At 37.1% G+C, this 26,922-nt stretch overlaps 1 protein-coding gene across 2 annotated transcripts; it reads right to left on the bottom strand.

The window, feature by feature from the left end:
• Positions 1-4,007: 4,007 nt before the first annotated feature.
• LOC139151062 (lysosomal alpha-glucosidase-like) lies at positions 4,008-25,787 on the bottom strand. Of its 2 annotated transcripts, none has more exons than XM_070723587.1 (17): positions 25,162-25,787; positions 20,223-20,368; positions 19,523-19,688; positions 18,833-18,929; positions 18,099-18,337; positions 17,480-17,611; positions 16,605-16,715; positions 15,873-15,986; positions 13,943-14,030; positions 13,221-13,338; positions 12,389-12,522; positions 11,435-11,586; positions 9,371-9,519; positions 8,526-8,667; positions 7,876-8,083; positions 7,005-7,207; positions 4,008-5,521 (listed from the first exon to the last, which is right to left on the bottom strand). In XM_070723587.1, exons 1-17 carry the CDS (start codon positions 25,585-25,587, stop codon positions 5,459-5,461), a joined length of 2,688 nt encoding a protein of 895 aa, XP_070579688.1. In that variant the 5' UTR covers positions 25,588-25,787; the 3' UTR covers positions 4,008-5,458. The 2 variants fall into 2 exon arrangements, with proteins under 2 accessions (XP_070579688.1, XP_070579689.1); XM_070723588.1 differs by lacking the exon at positions 11,435-11,586 and adding an exon at positions 11,908-12,059 and having other exon boundaries at positions 25,162-25,767.
• Positions 25,788-26,922: the final 1,135 nt, after the last annotated feature.

Raw genomic sequence — 26,922 nt, 5'->3', positions numbered from 1 at the left:
TTGACACAGTGACAATGCCATTTCCAAAATGTGAATGAGAGATCGACCAATGCAAAATAGATGACTCGGAGCAAAGCCAGCGCGAAAAGAACTGACAACGTCCGGTGCGGCAAGCTTATGATTAGCTGACCACAAGTAAAATTGACAGTTATGGCTACTTATTAAATTTGACCGCAGTTTGGGCTGTTTCACCTTTTGTGAATTGAAATATCTTCCGATGCCGTCATTGATGCAAGCGACGATGACGATGTCACGATCCCCATCCGATTTCCCCCGACGGTTGAATCGTGTCTATCCGAGTATGAATGATACCCTGTAGCTATGGGTAACCGACCATTGCCGAACAATGCCGAAGATCAACCGAGTAACGTTCCCGGAATGGCAAGGCTTGGTATCACGGGTAAATGAAAAAGCTGGCGTTGAAAACGTTGTTTTCGTGCAGCTTTGTCGGACTAGGTCAGGTTCGTAGGCAAGCCATAGGGTTTTGAGCAAAGGCATTTTGCGGGTTTTTTTCATAATTTGAGTCATGACGTCGCCATTGATGCAAAATTTCAACACGATCTTGTAGTAGCTTAGCCCTGCGTACGATGCTGTGTGTTCCGCTACAGCTAACCGCCCCGCTCACCACAGCGGGGCGGTTAGCTGTAGCGGAACACACAGCATCGTACGCAGGGCTAGTAGTAGCTCATCCCACAATTACGTTGTCACACGTGCCCTTGAAGAAGCAGGAATCAGCAAGTCGAAAGAAACAATTGCAAGTTCTGCAGTTTAAGACTATATCTCGGGCGACTGAATGGCTATGTCGCTTTCGGTAAAGTTAATGGCACCGACCTTGGCAAAATGCAACTATATTCTATAGGACTATCAAAACAAAATAAAGAATCGGCAGTTCCGATTGCAAATATGTCTGCATGCTCCACCTCCTATGTTTATCTGAAACCGAGTAAATGGCCATACAGGGCAATCACCTCCTCCAAAAAGAGAACTACCGTAAAGCATGTCTTCATGCTTATCCGATTCATTTCCCAATCATAACGTCAACCCAAACTTTGATGAATAGTCGAAAATCTGAAACAGGGATTTGTAAAAACTCCATGTTTACAACAGACTTAACACAATTTTACAAAGTGTTGTGAATACGAAATAAAGTTGCATTTAGAGAATTTAAATGGGTTGCTTCGGTTAGGTGTGTCGCTTTTATCTTGTTTGCTGTGCAATCAATGTGTTTTAATATTGACAGCACAAGTAGGGAGAGAAATTTGGCGTCAGTTTTTCGAAAATTTTACATCCGAACGAAAAATGCCTTTGATACGAAACAACCGGATTGCTTCGGTTTAGAGATTTGTTGCGCTCATCCTTGTTTGTTGTGTAATCAATGTGTTTTTTTGTTGACAGACAGAATTAGTAAAGAGATAAATTTTGCGTCAGTCCCTGCAGTTTGGTTCATGAGATTTTGTGCTGCGGACCAGTCTATATACCTAACTCATGCACATTTGTTGCGTACCTGGCATTTTCCCAGCATTTAAAATGGATCTGTGGTGTGATCATCTGAAAGTTTTTGTGTTTTGTGCGTGCCAACACTTGATAGCTAAGGCTAATCAGACACATATTTAATCACCTTCGACAGATCAAGCTGATGAGGCTGCACGTGTGGACAACGAACCATGTGGCCATACTGTATATTACGCTTGTCACTGATACTTGTCTTCGCATCGAAGCATAGACCCTCTAAAACACGTCTATGATCGAAGTAAATAATCACTCACATGATCCATGAGTGACAGCTTTTTATTTGCCCCTTTGCATCAAAGCTGAACCGCGTCACGGCATTCCTTGCATAAATGCATATGAAATTAGCTGGTTACCGGTTGCCGCCTGGTAGCGTTGTTTGCTTTTTTGCTTTTTCACATTAATCCTGTTAGTCTGAAGTGATAAGTCGACTACATTTGTGGTCATAAAGCTTTCCCCCAGATTGAGCGCTCTATATAAGACTGCGCTCGATTCCCGATAGTTTCGAAACCGACGTTTGGTATGCAGTGTAAGATTTCTTTTACAGACTGCCTGACTGACAAACATTAAATGTTGTAATTTATGAAACGTGTGTGTTTCACGGCATATAGCCGTTCCGTTGGTTGAAGAATACTCGAAACGTAGGCCTACACACTGTCCCTCCACAAACTGGCCTACATCATGGATGTAAAAAATAGACATCCATGCCTAGATAAGCTCACTCTTTTAGCGAATATAGGCTACAGTAGAAGTCAGGTCTCGCTGCCACTCTCTACATTAATGCAGCGTGGAGGTAGCATGGAGGTAGCATACCTCCATTGATAATGCAATCATGAACCATGTCCTGTAAATCCCAGTAAAAATCACACGCGCAGATACGGATACCTAGCTTATGTTACACAACTGGTATCAGTGGTAAATGACGTTATGCTAGCAAGTACTGCGGTTTTACAAAAGTTTCGGCAGAATTTTGAGGTTGTGAACGGGTTACGAGTATTTGATTCACGTTACCGACGTGGCCCTAACCGATGTATAAGTTGGGCTTAACCATGCCGGTTAAAGGACATTTAAGCCATGTCGTATACGTCGGCCTACAAAGCGGATAAGCTGACGGTTAAGTAACGTATTGGTAAGTAAACAACCGACGGTTCTCTTCCGGTCCAGTCGGATCAGCCATTGAACCGGTGACGAACCGCTGACAAACCGTTGCTAAACCGGAAGTGTAAACGCCCGATTTCATACAGTGTTATATTGATGTTACTTTTGTTTCTGTTTCGTCATGCTTAGCGACAAAGCGGAGCCCTTGTTTGAGAATGTAAAATATTAACATTAATTTTTTAAAGTAAAGTATCCGTCTCTCGAATAAGTACAGCATTTAAGTTACACAATGACCTACCTATTTATCGTCACTGAACTCGACACGATTTTCTAAAACCTGAATCTGAGGGAATTATGAAATAAATTAAATATTTAATCGTTTATTGTCAATGCTTGCACTGGTACAAAATTTAAATCAGCGGAATATCTGCCATGTCCATTGTGAGGGGAATTTCGCCAAGTGAAATGTTCAGGAAAGAAATATACTTATGAATATTTTGATCATCTGGTTAAGCAGAGGGCATCGTCTTAAAAAAGGTACGTCGGCGAGAAAGATGTGTTAATTTTCTCTCTGGGACAATAAATACATTCTTTGGATTGTAGGAATCTAACATACGCTGTATGCACCCAGTAATTGTAGAAATTTATGATGTCTGAAAACCATCTGCAAATGACAGATTAATGCAGATTATTGAACGTTCCAGATCATTCCACTGACACTTGTATTTAATCATGAAGGATTAACGATAGCTTATCGACAAGTTCATCTTTAAAAATAATTGGAGTTGTCAAATATTGAGTGCCAATGCATTTGCCTTGGACAGGACAGGCCCTTAGGCGTTGTGGTACATAGGTGCGGATTTTTGTGTGAATAGCTGGTTGGAATCAACATAAATCTTTGGTAATGCAATGTATATTGAGAAGTCACACACCTTACAAACAAAGATATCGGTAAAGGCCTTGCTCTTCAAAAATAAAGATTCTTATATGTAAATGACATATAGACTGAACGGGTATTAGGTGCATGTAAGCCTGCATGTACGACTCTTAATTATTAAGTTTACATGGCATTTACATCACACTGTGAAGACAGTAGTATATGCACCACACGATTTTACTCTGCTGAATGCTGAGCATTTTTTGAGGGACAGAAGCTGCTGTAACTTGTATGGCAATCCTTTCAAAATATTGCTATGATCTGCCTAATTTTGCATACTAACTGTTCATTAACTGTCCACTGTCGAGCTGAACACGGGACACCACCATATCAGGAATGTGTGTCGCCCTTATATACAGAACAGAGTTCGGTTGCCAGAAAAAATGTTAAACCCCAAAAGCCAGGAAGTAGAACAAAGAAAGATTGAATGTTACACTGCACAGAAATATCAAAATCGACAAACTTAGGAAATCACACCTTTCAACTTTATTATCGGCTCATTTAAAAAAGTTCAGTTCAAAACAAATACGCACTGGAAATGTGATAAGTACAAACTGCAGCTGATATAGCAAATGTAAAGTTCAGGTAAAAATAAAATGGCTAAATCAAAGCCTATGCGAATTTATTTCAAATAACATCTCTTTCATATTCCACAGTTCAAATTATCGTAGTACTGATATCAAAGTTTTGAGGTTGTAGGAATGAATGTCGATGTAGTTCCAAATAGGAACTAATGTTTGCTTCATCTCTTTGCTCAAAACAAAACACAAAAATAGACCGACGGATGTGAAATGTTAGTCAAAACTATCGAAAACAAAATTTGTACTTTTGTAGGATCATTAAAATTTCAAACAAAACCTGCCTCAAAAACTGGTTTTCTTAAAGTAGAATGCGCCTGCTGGGGATAGACATTTGGACTTTCAATTTTTTACAATTCCTTTCTGATCTAACATTTTTGTGAGCTCTTGGAGTAAGAAAAAATTTTGTCTTAGTTTTTTAAATAATAGAAAATTTTATTTTTCCCTATAGAGTTAACATAGGGCAGTTTTGAATTTCAAATATCAGTAAAAGTTAGGTTATTTGCTTCTCTAGTGCAAAACTTTGCACGGTGACCCCTTGTTTTTATTCTTAATTTTGAAAGAGAATTGTTGGAAGAATCCTTGAGAAAAGTTTGAGCAAAAGTTTAAGTCTTTCACTTTGGAGGCGCATACTACCTAAAAAGAAAAAAAAAACCCAAACCCCTGCTAGTGATTGTATACAGGTTCATAAATGTCTGAATTGGCAGCTACATCAAAGCAAAATATACAGAACAGGGCAGGAGCAGCCATCAGTGTATAGAAACTCACTTAATTTTCAAGCCTGTCTTCCATGTTATTATTGGGACCCTACATCATAACAATCAATATGATTTTGATCTGATCTGTAATATTTTGTAACATTGCACTGCGCCGTGTCATTAACATTTCACATCTATAACATTCTCTTGGAGAGCCATTTTATAATTTGTTTCTCTGTTCATTATTTATCCACTTTGCATTATTCATTATCAAATAATAAAATTGGTTACCAAATGACTCTTGAGTTTATTTTATTGGTTGGCAAGATATTAAGTTTTAATTCAGTCATTACAAGTCCTCGCATACATTTGCATAAAAAAGCAGTTTCAGGTATTCTTACTTCCCTTTGGTCATTTTTACAGATTTGTAATTTGTAGATTTTTTCAAACTTTGCAAAAATAAAATATGTCAGCCATGATATCTTGAATAACAGCAAAGACTTTCACTTGTCATCAATAAAAATATGTCTGATTTTGTGTAAAATCTGGTTAGTGGAGGAGTCCTCTCCATTCAAATTCTCTGAAATTTTCATCTTTGCATATTACCATCTGTGATGAGGTGTATATGTTGGATCTGGTTAACTCCATGTGATGTTGAAGTTTTTCCTCATTGGTAGGGACATGCCGGTCACATTCAACACCTAAGAGGCAAAGCATGTACAAAAGATACTATGAGTTATCTACCAAAAACTTATCAGATATGATGAGATGAGGTGTTTGAAGAACAGCAAGGCTGTCTTAACCCTTTCACCACCATGGTTTGGCCCAAAGTCATTGTATCCATGATGACTGTGGACCTCTATACAGGGAACTAGGGTGAGCAGGGTAATTATCATCACACTGTGAATGATAAAAAACACACCAGTATATCGACATCATTTCAAATTACTGTTCCATTTTTCATATTGACAAGAAAAAACAACCAGGAATGATGTCTAGAGAGAGTTCATGAGTGCCTGTGAAAATTGTGTTTTAGTGCTAGCTTTACATATTTGAACAAAAGTAGTATTGTGACTTCTTTGCTAGCAACACAACATTGTAAAGACACAGTAAACAACATAATAGTATAAGGTGACAGTATACAGCTCCTTTCATTCAAATAGTGCAAAACCATTGATAGGAACAGTGATGAAGTAATTTGTTTTCAAAGTAAAGATTTTAGCTACACTGCGTCACCGCTATAATTGGCTCATAAAAGATTACATACAGAGTAAATGCATAAAAGATTGTATATTGTACATGGTGCAGTCTTATCTTTTATAAGCAATGGTAATGTCACCAGTAACCATGTGCAGACTTTTCTGATAGTAAAATTACAATAAAACGAGATTTTTGAAAACTGTCACTTTCAATCATCGACAGTAGAAGCTTCTTTTGTCACAGTGTCACAGTCTACTGTTTGATTTCTTCCGTGCTCTCATCAGTTGTGCTTTTGTTCTATTTGGTCAAAAAGGGTGCAGCCAATAAACTGAAGGAAATTTACAGGTTTCAGTTCAACGTTAACAAGGCTTGAAAGCCAAACTCTATTTCCAAAGCCACCGTCCCAAGCCGAATATGTATGGCTTCCTGCTTTTCTCAGAAATTAACCGATCATTTTTTGTAGTAAAAAAATACATAGTTTAGTTAAAAAAGAGATCATTTAGTTAAAAAAATTAGATCATACAGTTTATGTTGACCTGGGGATATGGGGGGGGGGGGTGGTTACATTTCTACAACTGAGGGTTTGAAAGTTTAGATGTGGATAAAAGATTAAATATTTTGGTCAGGTGATAACTTCTGCTGCTTTCAAGAGTGGCAGTCAATCCACGGCTCTCATATCATTCGTTGTTGAAATTGACTATTCTGTGATTTAAGTCCCATAATTGTTCTCCTTTGAAAGTTGTCAATTTGTTCAGAGATAACGCTCATTAAAAACCTGCCCCTTTAATTAACGTTGCCTAGCTCCATCACCATGACTATAGAGACTATAAAGTTTAACTGTACTATTTTTGAAGATGTGACGACAGGGAACTGAGACAGTAGAGGGATAAAAACAGACATCATCAATGCATGAATCTGAAATGCTATTGGACAGACCACCCACAAAGTGAATCATTTGATCTCCACAAGAATCCCTTCCTTTACCTTGTTCATAATATCATATTCAAACTGCACAGGGTTTCCATTGGCTGTCACTTTGGTTGGTATGCCCTGAACTCCCAGTATCCTGGCGTTGCCTAGCAACATGCTGCCTGCATCTGGGTACCCATCACGTTTCACAGATGATGTAACTGAATTGTTGGCTGCAGAGAACATGATCGCTTCAAACAAACCCTTGTCAAAAGTATCTGAAAAGATATTCCATGGCAACGACTTATTTCTCGGTTTTCTTACAACTATCTTTGCTGCTGTGTAAATCTTTAAAACATAGGAAACAATGCCCAGTGCAGCAAATACTACATGTATCCCATGAAAAAGCAATTGCTACAGCATGACTTAAGAGTCAATAACAACTTCATACTAAAGCACTACTCAATATGGCTGAGAATACATCAAAAGTTTGAAACTGGAATCTTCAGTAACAACTGAGATGTTGAATATATCACTTTGCACAGACATGAAAGCATACACTATTGCACTTTTCAAGGGTATGTTTGTGTTTAGAGGGTCAAAGTTGAGAAGGTCAAAGATCACTGACGCTCCAGAGGATGTACATGTAACTTTAGATGCTTTTTCCAATAATGTTGAAATGCCTGGTACTCTGCTTCAGCCTGTGTATTTTGACCAATGAATTTTACTTTTGATTAGAATTCGCAAACATTGCATGTACGTATGCTGCATTGTGTTGACAAGAGTAATACTGTGTACTGCAACAAACTTTTGGGGATAAGAATAAGTAAATGTGCATGTTTTCCTGAAAAGAAATATCAAAAGTTACGACTATTGTTCCTTCAGTGTTTCATTCACACAAATCCTGTGACATACAGAGAGAAAAATCACACTATTAATATCTCACCTATGGTATCACCATCATCCCAGAAAAGTTCTCCGTTTGCTTTATTGTCAGCAGACAGCGACACAATCAATCCAAACTTTTTCTTTCTGCTGGCCGTGGTGGTCATGTCTGGTTCTTGTGTTGGTAGAATAAAACCACCTCTTAAGTGCAAGTTAATGGTGTCCATCGGAGCATGCAGTGTCTTCCAACCAGTCTCTACCTGCGAGCCCTGTATGAAAAATCCTCACTCTATTAGTAATTGTAGCTTAACTTTGTCAATTATCCATACCAGTAAAATTTGTGATGTCATCTACCCAGATAATGTAACTGACGATCAAGCATTGTTGCCTCAGATGTTTTCTACTTCACTGGCAAATTCACTGACATTGCCAAAACTATAAAATAATAGCAATAATGTACCCCTCTCAGTCAATAATTGAGTCCAGCAAACTTCCTGCAATCTGTTGTGAACTCTGCTTTGCCTCATTCTTTATATCATGCAAAACTTTTGACTGATATTTCTGACAAAAATTTTGTGTAGTAGAAATTTGCAATCAAAAACATGACGATTAGTATAATTACACAGAGTCAAACACTGAGGGCGCTAGTCATATCGATTGCTTCTGTGCCCTCATTGTCACACATATGATGTTCAGCATTATACCACTCACCGTGTAGTAGTCATACCACCGATCATTTGGGAAATAGGCATATACCGAGGTGGCATTTTCAACAATTACTGGTGAAATCAGCAAACTTTCTCCCCACAGGAATTGATTATCGATGGAATAGGTGGTCAGGTCTTTGGTGAATCTAAAATTTGAATCATTACGGGAAAGCTCCATTAACTTAGGAATACCCAACTTCCCTATTTAGTAATCAGAGGATTAATGTCACAGACCTGCCTTTCCTACAATGGCACTACAATGGCACCAGCTGGATAAGATAAGATAACAATGGAACATTCACACCTTGGGGGGATTAAAAGTCTTTTGTTTGTCATCCGAGTTGGTCAGGCAAGGACTCGGGTTTCAGGTACCATGCAAGTTAATGCAGTCTTTCGCTAATGTGAAAGTCATATCACATGGGGGGATTTTACCTTTAATACAATTAGATATTTGGTGATAAAATTGTTAGCAGGATCATGTCTAGTGATGAATTATTATCCTATAAAATGTTTGACAAAAAACACCCTAAGGTTCCCTGTGACATGTTCATGTCATACTGTGATATGATTTTTGGATAGGGCAAATATCAGTAATTTACATTTGTTTCTTTGCAACTTTTCATGCAAACCATGATTGTTCCAAGCACTGGGTCAGTCATCATTATAAGAGTTTCCGTGTACATAGAATTTTTGAATCACATGACAAAGCTCCAAAACCATATTTATTTCAGCACAAAACACAGTGTATTTGTAACTGTAATTTATTGCCTTGAATATTGAACTTAATCTGTAATTTTCCTCTGAGCCATTGTCCATTCACAACAAATCCAAAAACTTATAAACTCTTACTCAAAGAACAGTGGTCTTGCCACAGTGTAGCCCCCTTGGTGAGCTCTATGAAGTAATGTATAGAGATATGGCAGCAGTGAGTAGCGAATCAACAAGGCTTTTCTGGTGGAGTCCTGCATGGCTTTACTGAACACTGTTGGATCTTGGTCCTGTTGATGAATTAAAGTAGAACACAGGAAATCTTCAAATAATTGAGATTATGGCAACTTCAAAAAGTAGAAGTTGCAAGTGTTGTTTTTTAAACTGATGTGGATCACGAAGGAAACTTTGGTCCGTATTTGGTCTCATCTGGTATTCATTCTGGATGGGAGCTTGCCTACTGTATCTCAGTTGACTCTACCAGGGACACATAGTACACCAAGGTAAATCATTATATAAGGATGACAGTTTTAGTCAAAACCATGAACCATACAAATTTGTACACCATTAGAGAAAATATGAAAACACTTGTACAGATCTACATGTATGTAAAATGTACATGTCATGGTCATATACAATATTTTGCTTCCATCCTCAACCAAACATTTTGGTATTACTACCCTTTTCAGTAATAGAGCGCGAAGCCACTGCAGTGAACTGCAATAAAACTGCTCACACTAATTAGTTTCAGCTGTAGCCAGCTGGCAAAGACATGGTATGTCCCATGCAGACAGTTTGCCTGGGGAAGTTGAAATAAAAAAGATTTGTACATGGACCAGTGCATGGTAATGTTACATTGTATCTTAATCTTGAACACAGGGTGCCAATCGTAAACTCTCATTTACAACTCGAGCCTCAGACAGAGCTAGTTTTGCCTTTGTACAAGCAGACTTTTTGGTCTTTATCAAGTAGCCTTGTTCAACACCAAAGTGGCCACGGCTACAGCTGAAACTAATTAGTGTAAGCAGTTTTATTGCAGTTCACTGCAGTGGCTTCGCGCTCTATTACTGCAAATGGTTGTAAAGGCATCAGTGCTTCCCTCAAGTTCAAATAAATCTCAAAATCATATTGCTTATCATGCACGCAGCCGTCAATATTATCCCTAGAGGATCACCTCAGGCAATACAGGACAACTGTAGGATTAGATGAAATTAATTTGCCATGAAACTGGCCCAAGGGGGAGGGGCCAATTACCTCATTCAGTGTCCTTACTACATGTAAGTCTGTTTCAAAGATCTACAATAGCCAGCAAGCACAAAGAGCTTTCGCAAATTTGCTTGTTTTAGGTGGGAATGTTTTTAATTGTCTTGCCCCAGGGGATGGGGCATTTGGCAAGTTTAGTAGGACTCATTACCAAATTTCAAGATACATGTACAATCCTGAGGTGGGGAAGGGATGAGCGTTGACATTGACTGCATGCATAACTATGGTACATATTTGTGCATCGATCTAGACACTTCGTTTGCTGTTTGAAAAATGCATAATATATTCAATAACACACACATTGCAAATGCACTTCTATAACACACACTGCAAAAAACACCTTTGCTAGAAAAGTGCAGTTACAATGGTGCTTAAATTAGCTTTATACTGCAAGCAGCTCTATTTGCACTAACACCACACCAATCACTATAAATGATTTCCACATAGTCATGTAGTAGCCATCTAAACTCATTTTTGACTACGTATATACGCATGCACCATCCAAGAATACACTGTGCTACTGTATGTGACATTTTTTATTGCATTCTTTTCTTTAACCCTTTCACCACCATGGTTTGTCCCAAATCCATTGTTTTCTGTGGTAACGTTGGACCTGTATACAGGTTACTGGGGGTGAAAGGGTTAAACCTGTTCACGCCCAAGCTCCTGTAAACATGCCCACAAGAAACATTGATAATAATAGGTTTTGGTCACACAATGGCAGTGAACTGGTTTGCTTCTGAAGATGCATATACTACACTTAGTGTAATAAATGCATGACATGTATGTCGACTCCTTCATTTATACCATATTTATAGACTCACTCTTATCTTTTGCTAATCCTATGCCTCTACGCTGGCTTGTACTTACACCATATGCTTGAAGCCACTATATGCAGCACACACAACCCACTGAGAGACTGAAAGTAACGTTTTAGACTACCTTGTTTGCTAGTGCATTGTGATTTCTAGAAAATGGATAAAAGGCACCAACTTGCTGCCATCGCTGACACAACTGCTCTGTGGTATTACCGGCAAATCCACAGATGTCCGCACCAATCATGGGAATTCCAAACATATTGAAATTCAACATACCTGTGTAATAGGCATTTGATGAAAAATATTCTATCAGTATTTACATTATAATATCATATTTATTAGACATGTTGTTGTGTGCAAATTTCATAACAGCTGATGCAAAGGAGATTCTGACAAAAGTATTGAAAAACTTTCCAAAATTCTGGCCTGTCAGTTTTGATGCAAATGTTTTGCCATTTGGATTGTAATGTACAATTTAGTTTGTCCTTTGCTGCCATGACTACAGTGTATATGCACAAAATCTCAACTCTAACATCAGCCATCTTGAAAGGTGCATCATGGGTAAGAGCACTTGAAAGTCCTCTGTGTTTTCCATACCTTGGAATGGAGGGAATTGTGGTTCCTGGCAAATGGATAAAAAGCTCCCAGCTGCTGCCACCTCTGGCACAGCTGTTCGTTGGTGTTAGCTTCAAAGCCACAAATGTCAGCTCCGACCATCGGAATACCGAACATGTTAAAATTCAAAATGGCTGAAAAGTGGACTACGTGCCATTAGTGGAATGAAAGACGGCGCCAAAATTTAATTTCATCAATCATAGCTAATTTTTTCCCTTTGGGATAATTCTTCTGTGTGTTGTCATATATTGGGTTTGTAATTCTGAGCAGTTTAAAGTGCATATGCTAATTTTGGAAATCACAACTTTGAGGATGAATAACTTATCAGTGAGCATGCATTATGAATCTTTTATAAGATGTAAACAGGAATAATGATTTGACAGACATAATTGTTTTTGTACACCTGCTTTCGAGGTAAATCGAAAAGTTGACAGATGACAGAAGAACTACTTCATGATCTGACCTGGAAGAGTGTAATAGAGATCTTGCCATGTGCTGCCGATGTCACCTGTCCAGTGAGCCGTGTACTTTCCACTTCCTGAAAATGTTGACCTCGACAACACAAATGCCCTCTTGTTAAGTGCTTGTTCAATTGCCCTGAAATTTAAGAGGATAATTGAAAGTGATCTTCTGTTTATTTGGTGATGATCAGTATTAAAATTCCTCACACAAATACATTTAAGGCAGTAGTCCTGATGAGTTTTCTATCGTTCTGCATTGTACAGTATACGGTATGCCTACTGCGCCAGGTTCCTTGTTCAATTGTGACAGTTGACAATTTTTGTGCCCTTTTGCCACACAGATAAAACTATGAAAAGTTTTCCGCTCACACCTGTAAATGTACATGTACATCTGTAAATATCGGACTAATATTTTAATGACAGCAGCAAGAATGAAGCTATACATTGTTGTGTCAGTGCAAGGTTGTGACAGACTATTTGCACAACCCACCCTTCTTAAGAAAATGACTGAGAATTACTTGTGACGTGGGGTAAAATTCAAACAAAATGAAATCCTTGTAGAAACCCATTACAGAATAATTATCCGAACACGTTTCACATTCATAGTGAGTTTTAGTGCATTTGCAAAGTAGAAAAGTATGGAGATGCATCATATGCTTATCACATCGACATGACATTGTACCAACGATATTAAATTTCTTGAAGCACTGATCCATCAAAATTTTAATTAGTACAGCATTCGAAATGATTTATTTCTTGTCCATATTTTTCAGTTGAGGTGAGCACTCAGCTAAGACAACCCAGAGGGCATCCCCCCAGAGGGTTCTCCCTTACATATGTGTTGCCATGGTTTCCGAGTAACCGTAGAGATTGTGGACATCATAATGCAGGGACCAAGCCTGCTGGGCACTTGCACAAATTGTGCTCTCTTGCAAAGCTCCTCCTCGAACAGCTGAAACAAAGATCATGAAATAATTTATTTCAAATGATAAAATTATAAGTGATCAGCGATCTAATAACTTCTGCTCAATTTTCTAACAATACTTGTCTTGTCTCCTTTTCAAAATAGCAACACATATCATACAGTTCATGTGGTATCAACCATACAGATGTACTTTTCAAATTAAGATAGTTCATACCTTGACATTGAAGGATTTAAAGTTTTGCTCTAACATTCCTCAAGCAAACTTTCACCCATTCTCTTTAAAAATAAAGAAAAAAATTGGGGGTCACAGTGGAAATTTAGGTACTAGAGACATAAATTACCAAATATTTACTGATATTTGAAATTGAAAATGGCCACCATCCCTGACTTATCTCCATCCGGGAAATAAAATTCCCCATTTACACAACACTGTTCTGCAGAAAACTGCATTTTCTCCATAAGCTTTGAAATGGACTCCAACAGATGGTAGGCCAAAGGAAAACTGTAAAAGTTTGAGAATCTGAATGTCTGTTCCTGAGGCAAATTCTATCAGGATTTTTGCATTTTATTTTATCAATTCAGAGCACAGTTCATTTATCCATGCTGACAAGATTCTCTGGCGAGAGTTTACCTGGCATGTAAGGCGGCATTTCATAGGTATTGTTGAATGGACATCCATCCACAGAACCAAATACAAAATCAGACGGCTCATTCATGTCCTGTTTTATGTGAGAGGAAAGATGAGAAGTTATGTTAATACATCTATTTAATAAATATCCATGCAATAAACACAAATTATTTGAAGTACAAAGTAATAATATCTGTTACTTAAGTTTCATGCATCCTGCAATTTTCTGTCTGATGATTGCAGGATGCATGAAACTTAAGTAACAGATATTATTACTTTGTACTTGAAGTAATTTGTGTTATTATTTATAACGCTCTGCTTTTGTATCGAGCACTGTAATTTCTCATGAGGATATCTGTATACTTATATATATATATATATATATATATATATATATATATATATATAAAACATACATACATATATATACATATATATATATATATATATATACATATATATATATATATATATATATATATATATATATATATATATATATATATATATATATATATATATATATATATATATATATATATATATTATATATATACAATAAATATGAGAACACATCAAGTATGTTTGGTACCTATTACTCGAGTTTCACGCATACACGCGATCGTCAGATAGGTAGATTTTATTGTGTGAAATTTGCTTCAGGTGCTTACATATAAGTGTCAGGTTGGGTCAAACCATTTGGTGTTGTGGGTTGGATTGAAATTTGACAAGTAAAATTTGTTTTCGAGTCGGCACTTGGAGACCAACTCGGAACGCTTGTTTAAAAGGTTGGACTTATCTGCATTGATTATGAATAGCTTCTCTGTAAGGCAAAGATTGCATTTCTTTTACACATTTGAGTAACTGCTTGCTTTTGATAGGATTGATCATGATATCTCAAATGGTTTTTCCTGAGATTTCAAGTGACAGACATATTTTGACAATTCTGTGCTGTTGGCGTATGCCTTACTTCGGAAAGATTTGACATGATCTGCATAGCGTGTTTCAAATGTGTTGTCAGTTAGACCGATGTAATGTTTCGCCTTATTGGCGTCGCTTGTAACAGTAGCTTTATAGATTATAGATTAGACTTGCAAGCTCTCTGGAGTTGGCAATTGGTCTTGATACGGCATTTACATTCGTCAGTGAGTTTCATATCATTGCGCTGGGTGACCCGTTTGTTATGTGATTTTATAATGCTGCCCATGTTGTGCATGCAACTGTAGCTTAATTTGAGTGTATTTCTGTTAAGAACTTTATGTAATTTGCAATCCTTTGGGAAATGTTTCTCAAGGAGACGGAAGAATTCCTTTCCGACGTTGGTTTTCACACTCTTACTGTAGGGTGGGTTGTACCATGTAATTCTACGCTGTCTGCTCCTTGTCCAAGTGCCGACACGAAAACAAATTTTACTTGTCAAATTTCAATCCAACCCACAACACCAAATGGTTTGACCCAACCTGACACTTATATGTAAGCACCTGAAGCAAATTTCACACAATAAAATCTACCTATCTGACGATCACGTGTATGCGTGAAACTCGAGTAATAGGTACCAAACATACTTGATGTGTTCTCATATTTATTGTAATATTGCTCTGCATCCCTGCATCGAGCACTTTACCCCTCTGAGAAGATACAAACAAGTTTTGGTATATATATATATATATATATATATATATATATTATATTCGCATGGATCCAGTTTTTCTCCTTGCACATAATGAACAAATTTTGACATTTATCATTTCATACTTTACCGACATATAAATTTAATTTATTAATTAATCAGTATTAATTAATCAGTATTATTCTTTCAAAAGCATTGTACAACTTTTGACATTTTCTCAAAGCTGTATACAAGTATCTTTTCTTTTATGCATCATTTTTCATATCCAATAAACTTTTCGCTAATTGTTAAAAGAACACTTACATTCCAGAGGCCATCATACTTAACGAGCTGATGAAATTTGCTGATTTGATTGGTCCACCATTGATGGGTGACATTGTTTGTGAAGTCTGGGTAAGCTGACTCGCCTGGCCACACCTGCAAGATTGAAGTGTAAAAGTTCCTTCTTTCACAGAAAACAAAATTTTATATAACATTGTCAAGACTTCTATTTCCCTGAACCATACACGGTTTGGATAAGCTTTGGTATTCAATACACAAACGTGGAGGGAATGCATGCCTGATCTGAACTTCTACTGACTAAAGCAAGCATACATTTTCTTCACAAATTTGACAGAAAAATTTTGAGGAAGAAGACAGTAATATTTACTGGTCCATATGTACCGGTACTGTATGTCAATGGTTGAACTTCAAGACGAAATGTATGTACAGACCATCTGTTTCGTGAATTAGTAAAAGAGTACATACATGTATATTGTAGCAATAGAGAGCGACAAATACCATTACCAGCTATGAATCTAGACAAATGGAAATATGGAACTTCCAGAAAAAGGGAACTTTCTGTTTATAACAGATTGATTCCTACAGTATCACGGTACGCTGTACTTTGGATTGTCATATTTCTGCAAATAGGCATGGGTTTAAATCTCATCAACTCGATCAGTTTTTTCTTGCTGTTGGGGCTAGGTTTGGGGATGGTTCACAAGAATGTTGTTGCTATCAAGCGTGATACAATGTGCAATACAGAAATCATACCTTTCCAATGAGAATGTCTCCCGTCGCATTCTTGACAAACACATCTTTGGCGACTCCTTCATCGAATGGTGGGTAAGTTCCCTTCGGCTGAGTACTGCTGATAGCTGGATCCTAGGCAATGAAATGTTTGAAATGGAAAAATTATGAACATCAACATAAAAATTATGTCTTCAATTATTTGCATCTGTACTGTAAGTAGGAAATTTATTTTGCCAAGGTTACATTTTTTAGCCCAGACTGTTTCATATCACATGAAATTTGGCAAACAAAAATTATAATTCTCATTTGATATGGGCAAAATATTATTTCACCACTATACATCCTATCCCAGTAATTTTTTTTGCAGTTTGCATTGGAGTTGATGTGACATTGATGGGACTATAGATAACCTACAGGTATATCTTATTCATATTTAACTTGCCAAATGAAGTAAGGTGATTCTTCTTATGAACAGAAAAGTTCAAAGATCATCAGAGTTTTTTAAATTTATTAAAAAAATGTACTTTTTATTCTTCTGTTCATTATCATTTTATATTGATCTCTAAATGACACCACTTTGTGGGATTTTTGTTCCATTCATGCTGTGTTCTGTAAGGAAAGACTACAGTGGGTCAGAAATACTTCATCCTTACACGTTATTAATGGTGTCTCTCTTTGAACACTGTAGCTGTCCTGTATATGAGTGCTAATACGTGTGGATGGACACTTATTGTAATGAATTAACATTGGGCCCCAGACTTGAAAGTCAGCCATTCATACAATATCAATATCTCAATGTCTCTATAACAGGAGAAACTTTTCATTGATGGGATGTCCATAAAACAAACTGACAATTCATGATGTTTTTGAATCAGTGTAAACAATTTACAACTTACCAACATAACCACATAATGTTGGCCGTGCATGTGCAAGTTGTCAATGACGCTTGGCAATGATGAAAAAGTATCTGGATCCACTGTGAAGTCTCTGAAACCATCCATGCTGTCAATGTCATTCCATTGAACATCCTGGTTCAAATTGAAATAAAATTTATAATTTACCATAACAGGCTAACTTGAAATGTATTCTGTTTGATGTAACAAAAAAAGGCGTAACTTTGATAAGTTCACTTCAAAGTAGCGCCAGTGAGGAGACAATCCCCGTTTAACCATCAGGTCAAGACCACAACCAGACACAGGATGTCGGAGATAAACGTCAAACTTTATTACGACTGGTACAAGACTAACACAACTACAACATGGCGATGTGGAGAGAGAGAGAGAGACGCATGTGCATAACAACTAAGTAAAGAGTAAAGAGCCGACGCGAGAGGGCGACATAACAATGCAACAACACATAGTGGCGTAGATGTAACATAAGTGGCAACTACAGAGTGTGACTATATGTTAGCTGTGAATGAGCATTATATCATTATGTTGAGATAAAACCTAAATCTCTGTTGACGATGTAAAAAAAATGTTGTGATGAAAACTCAACAAATTTGTAACATGTTACCTGGGGGATATTTGCTGCACGCATTCTTTCAACCACTTCCAGTGTCCTATTGGCTGTTTTGTAACCATAGCGACAGAGATGGAAACCAAGACTCCAGTAGGGAGGTAGGAACGGCTTGCCGATGACATCCAAGTACTGCTGCACCACCTCGGTTGGAGTCGGACCGAGGAAAACGTAAAAATCTAGGATTCCTCCGATTGTTCTGTAAGTGAGGGCTGGCGTTGGCTGGAGGACAATGTCTGTTGATGTCATAGAAATACGTAGACTATTAAACCAGTGTAAGATTAGTCACTAAACTGTTTGAACTTTCCAGGACAAATCACAAATTTGCAGCTGCAGTGCCCTCAATAAAATTGAAATTTACAATTCGTAACATTACATTAGAATATCGTGCAATATAGCTTTGACCAGTGACTGTTCAATGGACCAGCATGTCGTTGATACGTTTTTGCCCGATGAGTACTGGAATTAACTTAATATATGATGCACCATACATGTATCTGTGACCAATGAATACTTGATCAACAAATCATGTGACATACCATGGACCAATGATATCGATGTTCTACATGTCTTATCCATATTCATTGGTCAGATTCATTGACAGAGGTACATGTATACATGTTATCATATGCACGATGAACAAGTTCACTTTGATTTCATATGCATGTGTAGTATATATGAGAAGTGCTTCTATGATACAATAAAAAAATTGAGTTTGCTTTTTTACATACCCATTGCATTGCTGTTCAGTAAAAAGACACCATGAGAGTTACCATCACTCTCCATGACCATGTAGAATGGGTGTGCACCGTAGAGATTGGTATCTGGCTGGTAGGGAAGATACATAAAAAAATGATGGTTTTTAATATCATGAGGTTTGTAGTATACTGACCTTTGACATTGTTTTCTTTAGTGTGAATTTGGATACTTAAATGCTTGGCTGCTGCTACAGGTAAGTCAAGCTGGTTTAGTTCACGCCTCAAAAATAGAAGACTTAAAACTTTTGCTCAAACTTTCTCCAGCAAACTTTCAACCATTCTCTTTCAAAATCACGAATGAAAATTGGGGTTCATCAAATATTGGTACTAAAGAAACAAATTTTCCACTATTTACTAATATTTGACTTTCAAATGGCTGTTATCTCAGTGTTAAAGGGAAAAATAAAATTCCCAATTTTTTGCAAAACTCAGCTGATGAAAACTCAAATTTCCATAAGCTTCAAAATGAACCCCTACAAAAGGTAGACCAAAAGAATATTGTAAAAGTCTGAGACTCTGAATATCTGTCCTCGGGCATTCTACCTGTGGTGTACTGTTTTCATTAAAATACGCACATGTACACGTGTAGCACAGACAACAAAGACCCTTGGGTGATCTTTAACTCCAGGACACACACACATTTAGCTGGTTTCCGATACTTACACCCGGATGTTGGTCTCTAGTCCACATCGTTTTTGTTTTCCACTCCAGATCTAGAAGCAGAGACTCATAACTTTCTCCAAGGCCATAGAGGTAGCTACTTGGCAGTCTCGTTGAGATCTGGATGAACTGGTCTGTGAATATCAAATTGCTGACACTGGTGTCGAACCTGTGAACAGTGGAGAGTGTGAAATGTGCAGTACATTTCTGGATACATTGAGATTAGACATTTGGTATATTTCATAGCAAATGACATATAAACATATGGAAAAGAGACAAATGATGCTTGTTTACACCTTTTAGTGAGTGACTGATTCAATAAATTTCATTTATTTGAAGTTATTTTCACCATTTTACGAACTGAAAGGCAAAGAGTGACGAGCAAAGGTCAGTACTGTTGATGACCAATACATGAGTTTGTAGTTACAGCGTTGAAATATTACTTTTTCCCATGCAATAACAACAATGAAATAATTTTCAAAAATGTAGACTCTCGCCAGTCGCTTGTACCGCTTGGTCTCGCGTAGCTTCAGGTATTTATTGAATTCAAAGAAGAATGTATAGAATAAAATGTCATAGTGATTTCAACATGAGAAAATTCCAAGGAAAGTGCCAGTTCATTTGCATAACTTAAATCACCGAGGGAAAACAGCTACTACCAAGAAATTTTGGTCATATGGAAATAAACAATGGCAGAACTTACAGAAGCATTTGATTGGCTTGTCTTCTTACTTGAAAACTGAATGGTACCTTCCCAAATTCTGTTGTATACAATGGCGATGTGCTCTTATTGGTAAACATTGGTGTTTCTATGGGAACTTCATATCGTGAATTATTCGGATCATATATCTGGCAAAAAATCAAATCAAGAAATGCAAGTATGATGTGAAATTCATTTTCACAGTTATTAATATTGCATAAACAATTAATTGTTCTACTGACTAATTTTCTGTGATCATCACATATAAAGTCTGTATATTGATTGATATGAAACTCGGCCTGGGGTCTTTTCAAGGTCAGGATGACATTGGGTCAAACTGTGTGGGTTAATAGGGAACCGAGACTTGGCGACCAAAAAATGTTAGTGGTGCCTTTCAGTGATAGCATAAATCAGTTTGTTTTGTATGCCGCAATTAGAACCTTACTCATGGTGAGGGGGTGTTTATCAGCTTTGCACACTGATGAATGCCAGCATGAATGTTGAACAATAAGCCATAAAAAGTACATTCATAACTTCTCAGTTTTGACCAGTTCAGTATATCATTTACTTGACAGTACCGGTACGTGAGGTAATGTTAATAAATTACCTTATTTTAGCACAACTGTCATGATAGGTCTGAAAAGCTACATAAAAATTCATATGTACAATATCTGTCTGTGCTCTGAAAATTGCTCTTTGAGATTTCAATCAATTCGAAAGTTTACTCTAGACTATCATATAATGTAGTTGGTTGCTCTGGCTATTTACCAACAAATTAAAAGTCATAGTAACTCTTGGCAATTTTTTAAATATTTTATTTGATCCACAGATCAATGGAGTATCTTTGTCTACCCCATAGGAGCATGTTGGAATACGAATTTTAAGCTCATTAATGTAGTATTTAGTTATTTATTTATTTATTTATTTAATTACCTTTGAAACGGTTTAAAAAGCAAAAACTGCAGAAAAAGCAGTGTCATTAAGTACAAAACAAACATACACAAACAATAAGACGCAAAGAAAAAGAATCCATCTTTAAACACAAACCAATGTTGAGTCTTTAAGGGCATAATTCCTCATATTCCAGAGAGTTTTATGTATGTCTTGGTCAATTTTGAGACATTTTCTCCCAAGTTGTGGTTTATCTCCCATTGCTAAATAAAATATTGTACCTAAAATTCAAGCTCCCAGAGTGGAACTTATTTATAACGGTGCTATTACCAGATTCAGAAAAAAACCTCATTGAAATGCAGGTATGTATGTTGACAAAATCAACTACTGAGCAGCTAGAAAGCTGTTGATACATGGGCAAGAATACCTAATAAAGTTCATTGAAACAGGGCTCCCGCTACCCGGTCGCCAATTAGCCAAATGCGAAAGAAAGTTAAAAATGGCTACAAAAATTCCAGTTTGGCGAACATAGTGGCTAATGAATTTTTCCTGCCCAGGCCAGGTGCCACCTCAACAAAAAAATACAGCTAACAATAAAAAAGTTGTGAGATGTGTGAAACAGTTTACTCTCCTTCCTACAAAGTTGCAATGTATTGAAACAGTTTACTCTCCTTTCTACAAAGTTACAAATTCCCTGGTACGTGGTGGAGCAGTGTTGCTGTTCCGTCTGCGGTACATAGAGGCTTTGTTTTGCCTCCGTGAGTCCCGTCCGTCTATCTAGAAGTTTTACCTACTTTGCTAGAATCAAAATTTGGCCTGCAACTACTCAGTTTGATAGTAAAAACCGTATTTTAAAAGGGAAATTTCACAAACGGAGCAATAATACAAAGGAAGAGGAGAAAAACTGAGGTTTTCTGAAAGGTCAAGTCTAGGTCATCTCATCATGTGATGTCATGCATGAAAACCCCTTAAGTGTACAATTATGATTCAAAAGAGCCACCTAGGGTGGTCCAATAGGTAAAAGGTAATTTTGGTGTCTTCCAATTTAAATGGCATTCAGCTTGACTGTCAGTTTTAAATTAAATTTATTAAGAGTCATTGGAAATGGATATTGTCAACAGTAATTGCAGTAAGCATATCCATTGTCAAATCATCACATTTGTGAATTGCAATTTTGCATGTAAACATTAAAGCAACAATTCATTAAAATTGTTAATTCAGTTATACAAGAAATTATGTGATTCTGAATTATTTTAATATTTTTGCAGATTCGACCAGTTTAATGATGTAGAAGTAAACATCACCAGACATTTCTTTATGATATCAAAATATCAAGTGAAAATATATCTGTGTTACAATGATATCATAATCATTAAAACAATGTAATATACTCTCAAACAGTGAGTAATTTAAATGAACAAATATCATTGTGTCTTGTTTTACAAGAGTTGTGTTTGGCAAAACCCTTTGGTCTCAAGAAAAATACTCATAATCAAAATGCTATTCAGCCTGCTTGATCACAACTATGACATACAAGTAACACCTGGGCCAATTGTATCTACACTGCCAGTGTGCTACTAAATGCTTTCTCCTGCACCATTTTTTATTCTTGTGGCTAAAACATTTTGGTTATGGAAGACTGCATAAATTTGCCGCATGAGAGGCTTGTAGCTTATGACAAGCTATCATACTGTGAACACTAAATGAATGCCGCAGAAATGTTCTCTACCTGTTGTAATATACACTTCACTTTGCTACCAGATTTTTAGAATTCAATTGATATTTCTGGTGGTAAAAGTTTACCATCTGAAATGAAAAAGTATTTCTATCCTGGAAATGTCATAAAAACACAGATTGTTCAATACAAACTGAACAAATATTTCTTTAATGTAAAAACTATCAGGAACATCATACAAAACATCTCGATTTGTAAAATTAGGAACTCCTGAATGCGGAGAAAGCTGTAATTGCCACGCTTAATTGAGATCATAAACTGGCTAAAAGTTGCTCAAAGTGGCTACAAGATTTTTGATTTGGCTAATCAGTTGGCTAATCATTTTGGTGACTTAGGGGGAGCCCTGTGTAAGTTACAGTTACAGGGCTGAAAGATAAATTAACTATAGAGGGACGATGGCTCTATATAACTATGGAACCAAAACAATGTACCTCTGATCTTATCAAAAAATTAGAATTACAATGGCTTGAATCATAATCATAGTTAAATAATAACACATGACAGTGAGGGCAATATCATGATTTGTAGCCTTCCTGAGGGATGGTGATCCTGACTGAAATATTGATGATGCCCGAGCCATAGATGAGGGTATCATCAATATCTAGGTCAGGATTACCAGCCCAAGGGCAGGCCACAAACCATGGTATTGCCCAATCTTCATGTGTTATTAATTTTATTACACCGAACATTTGAAATCATCACAAAGTCCAGTACTTGTACTGTGCACATCGAACAACAGGTTGAAATGACATGCAAAGTTTCGAATGATGCATTTTATATATCTCGCGCAAGAGTTCTTTTCTTGGTGCTGCGCCTGTACACTGTAATGCATGTGTGCGCTTCGAACTTGTGTTCAAACAGCTATTGCATAGCAGGCAAGAGTCAAGGGCAAGAGCAAATCGAACCATCTATATTACTTTTTTGGAATGTCACATGGCAGAGTTTTCGCCAATCATGAGATCAGTATCATAGGTGAGGTGTAACAATCATAGCTATCACTGTAGTTTTTTTCTTTCGTATTACTGATTAAACAAGCTATCAAACTGTAGATCAAAGATGTGCTCTGCAGGTAAGAACTCTATAATTATCTTGACATTGACAAGGTTTTATAGCTTTGTCAATACTAGTGAGTTTTGTGACATCATACCCTCAGATTATTACTGATAATGTACCCAGCATTGTGGCCCCAGATGTTTTCTACATCTAAAAATTCACTGGCATCACCAAAACTATAAAAAAATAGGAATAATGTACCCCATCCCAGCCCATATGCACGAAAGCATACTTTGCATGACATAATGTACGAGGCGATCGAAGCCAAGTACATAATGGAATTATTAAGTATCAAATCAAGTGTTTTTATCGACTAAAAATCACCTTACAAATTTTTTCTCGACAACAGAAAACATTTTGCACTATATATGCCATCAGAAAACCTCTAGTACAACTATTTCAGAGGCAAGCACAGATCCTGCCATGTGTAGGAACATGTTGAGAAATATATAACATGCGTCTTTTGATTTTGCATTCCCAAAATTTGCTCTAGCTTAGTTATATTTGCAAAGGAACCACCCCTTGAATCAATGCCAGCATGGTACACATACACCCTGGATTGTCAGATGAATCCTTGTATCTGTCAACTAAATGCCACATATATTGTCCAAAGTTGTTTCACTTTTGACTGTTTTTCAGCAAATAAATAAAGTACTTGTTAGTTCTCAATTACCCTTGGCAGGGTCTATTTTGTCTTTGTACAAGCAGAATTTCTGACTGCATCAAGTAGGCTTGATCAACAGTAAAGTGGCCACGGGTGTAAAACCCTTCAGTTGAAGAGATCATGAGGTCAAATACATCCTACTGTATTGTACTCAACTATGACTATACACATGCACACTATCCTTTTTTTGTGCAGTTATTGATCAAACGATAATTCATTTAATCATAAAATTTAACCACCATTTAATATTTTGTATAAATTTATTTTGACTGACATGATGAATTAGAAGACAAAAATAAAATAAAGTCAAAATTAGAAAACACAAATAAAATAAAGTCAAAATCAACGGCCTCACTATTGTTCCCATGGTGATGTTCAGAAGTTCTAGATCATATTTAGAAATTGATACGTTGATGGAGCAATTCATGATGATGATGATGATGATGATGATGGTAAGGAGGGGGAGGAGACGGTGATGATGACGAGAGGCATGGTTATGTGTTAGCCATTCCTTATGGCAATGGCTGCATCCGATAAATTAATTCACTGTCAACAAAATGTCTTTGACTCATTGAGCAGTGCCAGAAAATGATATTTACCTTAAAATGCAACCAATTATCTGTTTCTAAGAGCACGTCCATTCGCAAATGCATAACGTCTTTCGGATAGTAGGTCTTGGTACTTCTGACCAAATCGGCCCTGTAACCGAAATTCGTTTCAACCAGTGCCTTCACGGAGTACGTTGGGTAGTCCAACGGATAGAAGCAGTAAGGGACAGCGGTGGTCGCGGAAAGGTTGGCGGCGACGGAAGCTGATGGCTCTCTCCAGCAGCAACCACGGTCTTCGCATTTCTGCCGCGTGGATCCTTGCTCGGGATAGCAATCGAAGCGTAGGGAGTCTTGAGTGATGCACTGGGATGCTAAAGTGTGTTCTACGGAAAGTAAGGTTACCAGTAAGAACAATGTTACTGTCAGCTTGGGCAGTGAGGAGGCGGTACCACCATTGGAATTCGGCTTCGCTTTCATTTTGGTGGCCGAGAGTTTGTGGTTGCAATCGTGGAGCCTAAGACAGAGACAAACCAGAATTCAGAAACTACGGAAACGTCGTTTATGCTGATCAACTTCACACAGCTTGCTGCAAGTTTAGCACCGTCATAGAGGAATCGGAGATACGGAAACGCTCTTGGCTCTACACTGCTACCAGCTGAATGTCACATGATAAAAGTGAGATCATGTGATTGTAGGTGACCTTAAATGACCTCTTGCATTCAAAGTATATGAAATCTTATAATTATGTACTTTAATAATTTTTGACTATTTTCTGACCCTGTTTTTGTTTTCATTTTTTCATTTTTGCATTTTAGTATATGGGATAGTGTACGCATTTAGTGTATCGCTTTTTTATCCTGAAATAAAGTTATCATTTAATATACGGCCGGACAAAATTACTGTTCTGCGATAGCCGCTTCTTTTGCCGATTTGGAAGGTTAACAGTACAAATAAGTTAACAAAAAGAAATACGAATGTTATTCAATTTTAATGACCAATAAAAACATAAACAACAACAAAACAACATTGAACACCCTTAGTGTAGGAAATCACAAAAGAGTACTTCTGATCAGTTCATTGAACCATCTTGAATTTGTTCACGGTTGATTGAAAAACATTTAAAATGGATTATATCCCCTAGTAGTAATCTGGTGTTGTGAGTTTTAAATAAAAAAATGAAATTCTAAAATAGGGCCGTTCACAGTTTACGTCACTGTTCTCTCATAATATGCAAAAATAAATATTTGTCCGCATTTTCATATAACGCTTTGAAAATTACGCATGCAAGAACGACGAAAATACATCTCAGTGGGTGACTGCTGGTGTAACAATGAATACTAAAAAACATATTCACGACTCTGAGTACTAGCTGCAAAATCGGCCACGTATGCAACATTGATAAAATTTGTCCGCATTTCAAGACTGCGTGTGCGATGTCGCGCGCGTACAGCTATATTTAGTAACAAACCTGTAATCGTGAATGCTATTGCAGGAGAAAAGGAACAGTGACCTTGGAGACGAAGACCAAAAAGATTGTCAATCAGACCAAAAGTACTCTTTATAATATACTACAACCCCATTGTGCAATCTGCTCTGGGTTATGATCACACATAATATACCTCTTTTAGTACTTCCTAGTGAAACGGGAAGGGTCGTCCGTAATCCCTTTGTTTTGAAAAAAATAAAACGGCAGGAGAACCCTCTTCTGCACCTGAGAAAACAAAACAAGTGAAGAAATTTAGAAAAAAAACTGCCTTGAGTGGAGGCTAAACGAAAGAATAATGTAGATGAACGTTGAGGGAGTCAATATCA

Source organism: Ptychodera flava, chromosome 15 (assembly GCF_041260155.1).
Source record: "Ptychodera flava strain L36383 chromosome 15, AS_Pfla_20210202, whole genome shotgun sequence".
NCBI lineage: Eukaryota > Metazoa > Hemichordata > Enteropneusta > Ptychoderidae > Ptychodera > Ptychodera flava.
This window is presented reverse-complemented; position numbering and strand designations above follow the sequence as displayed.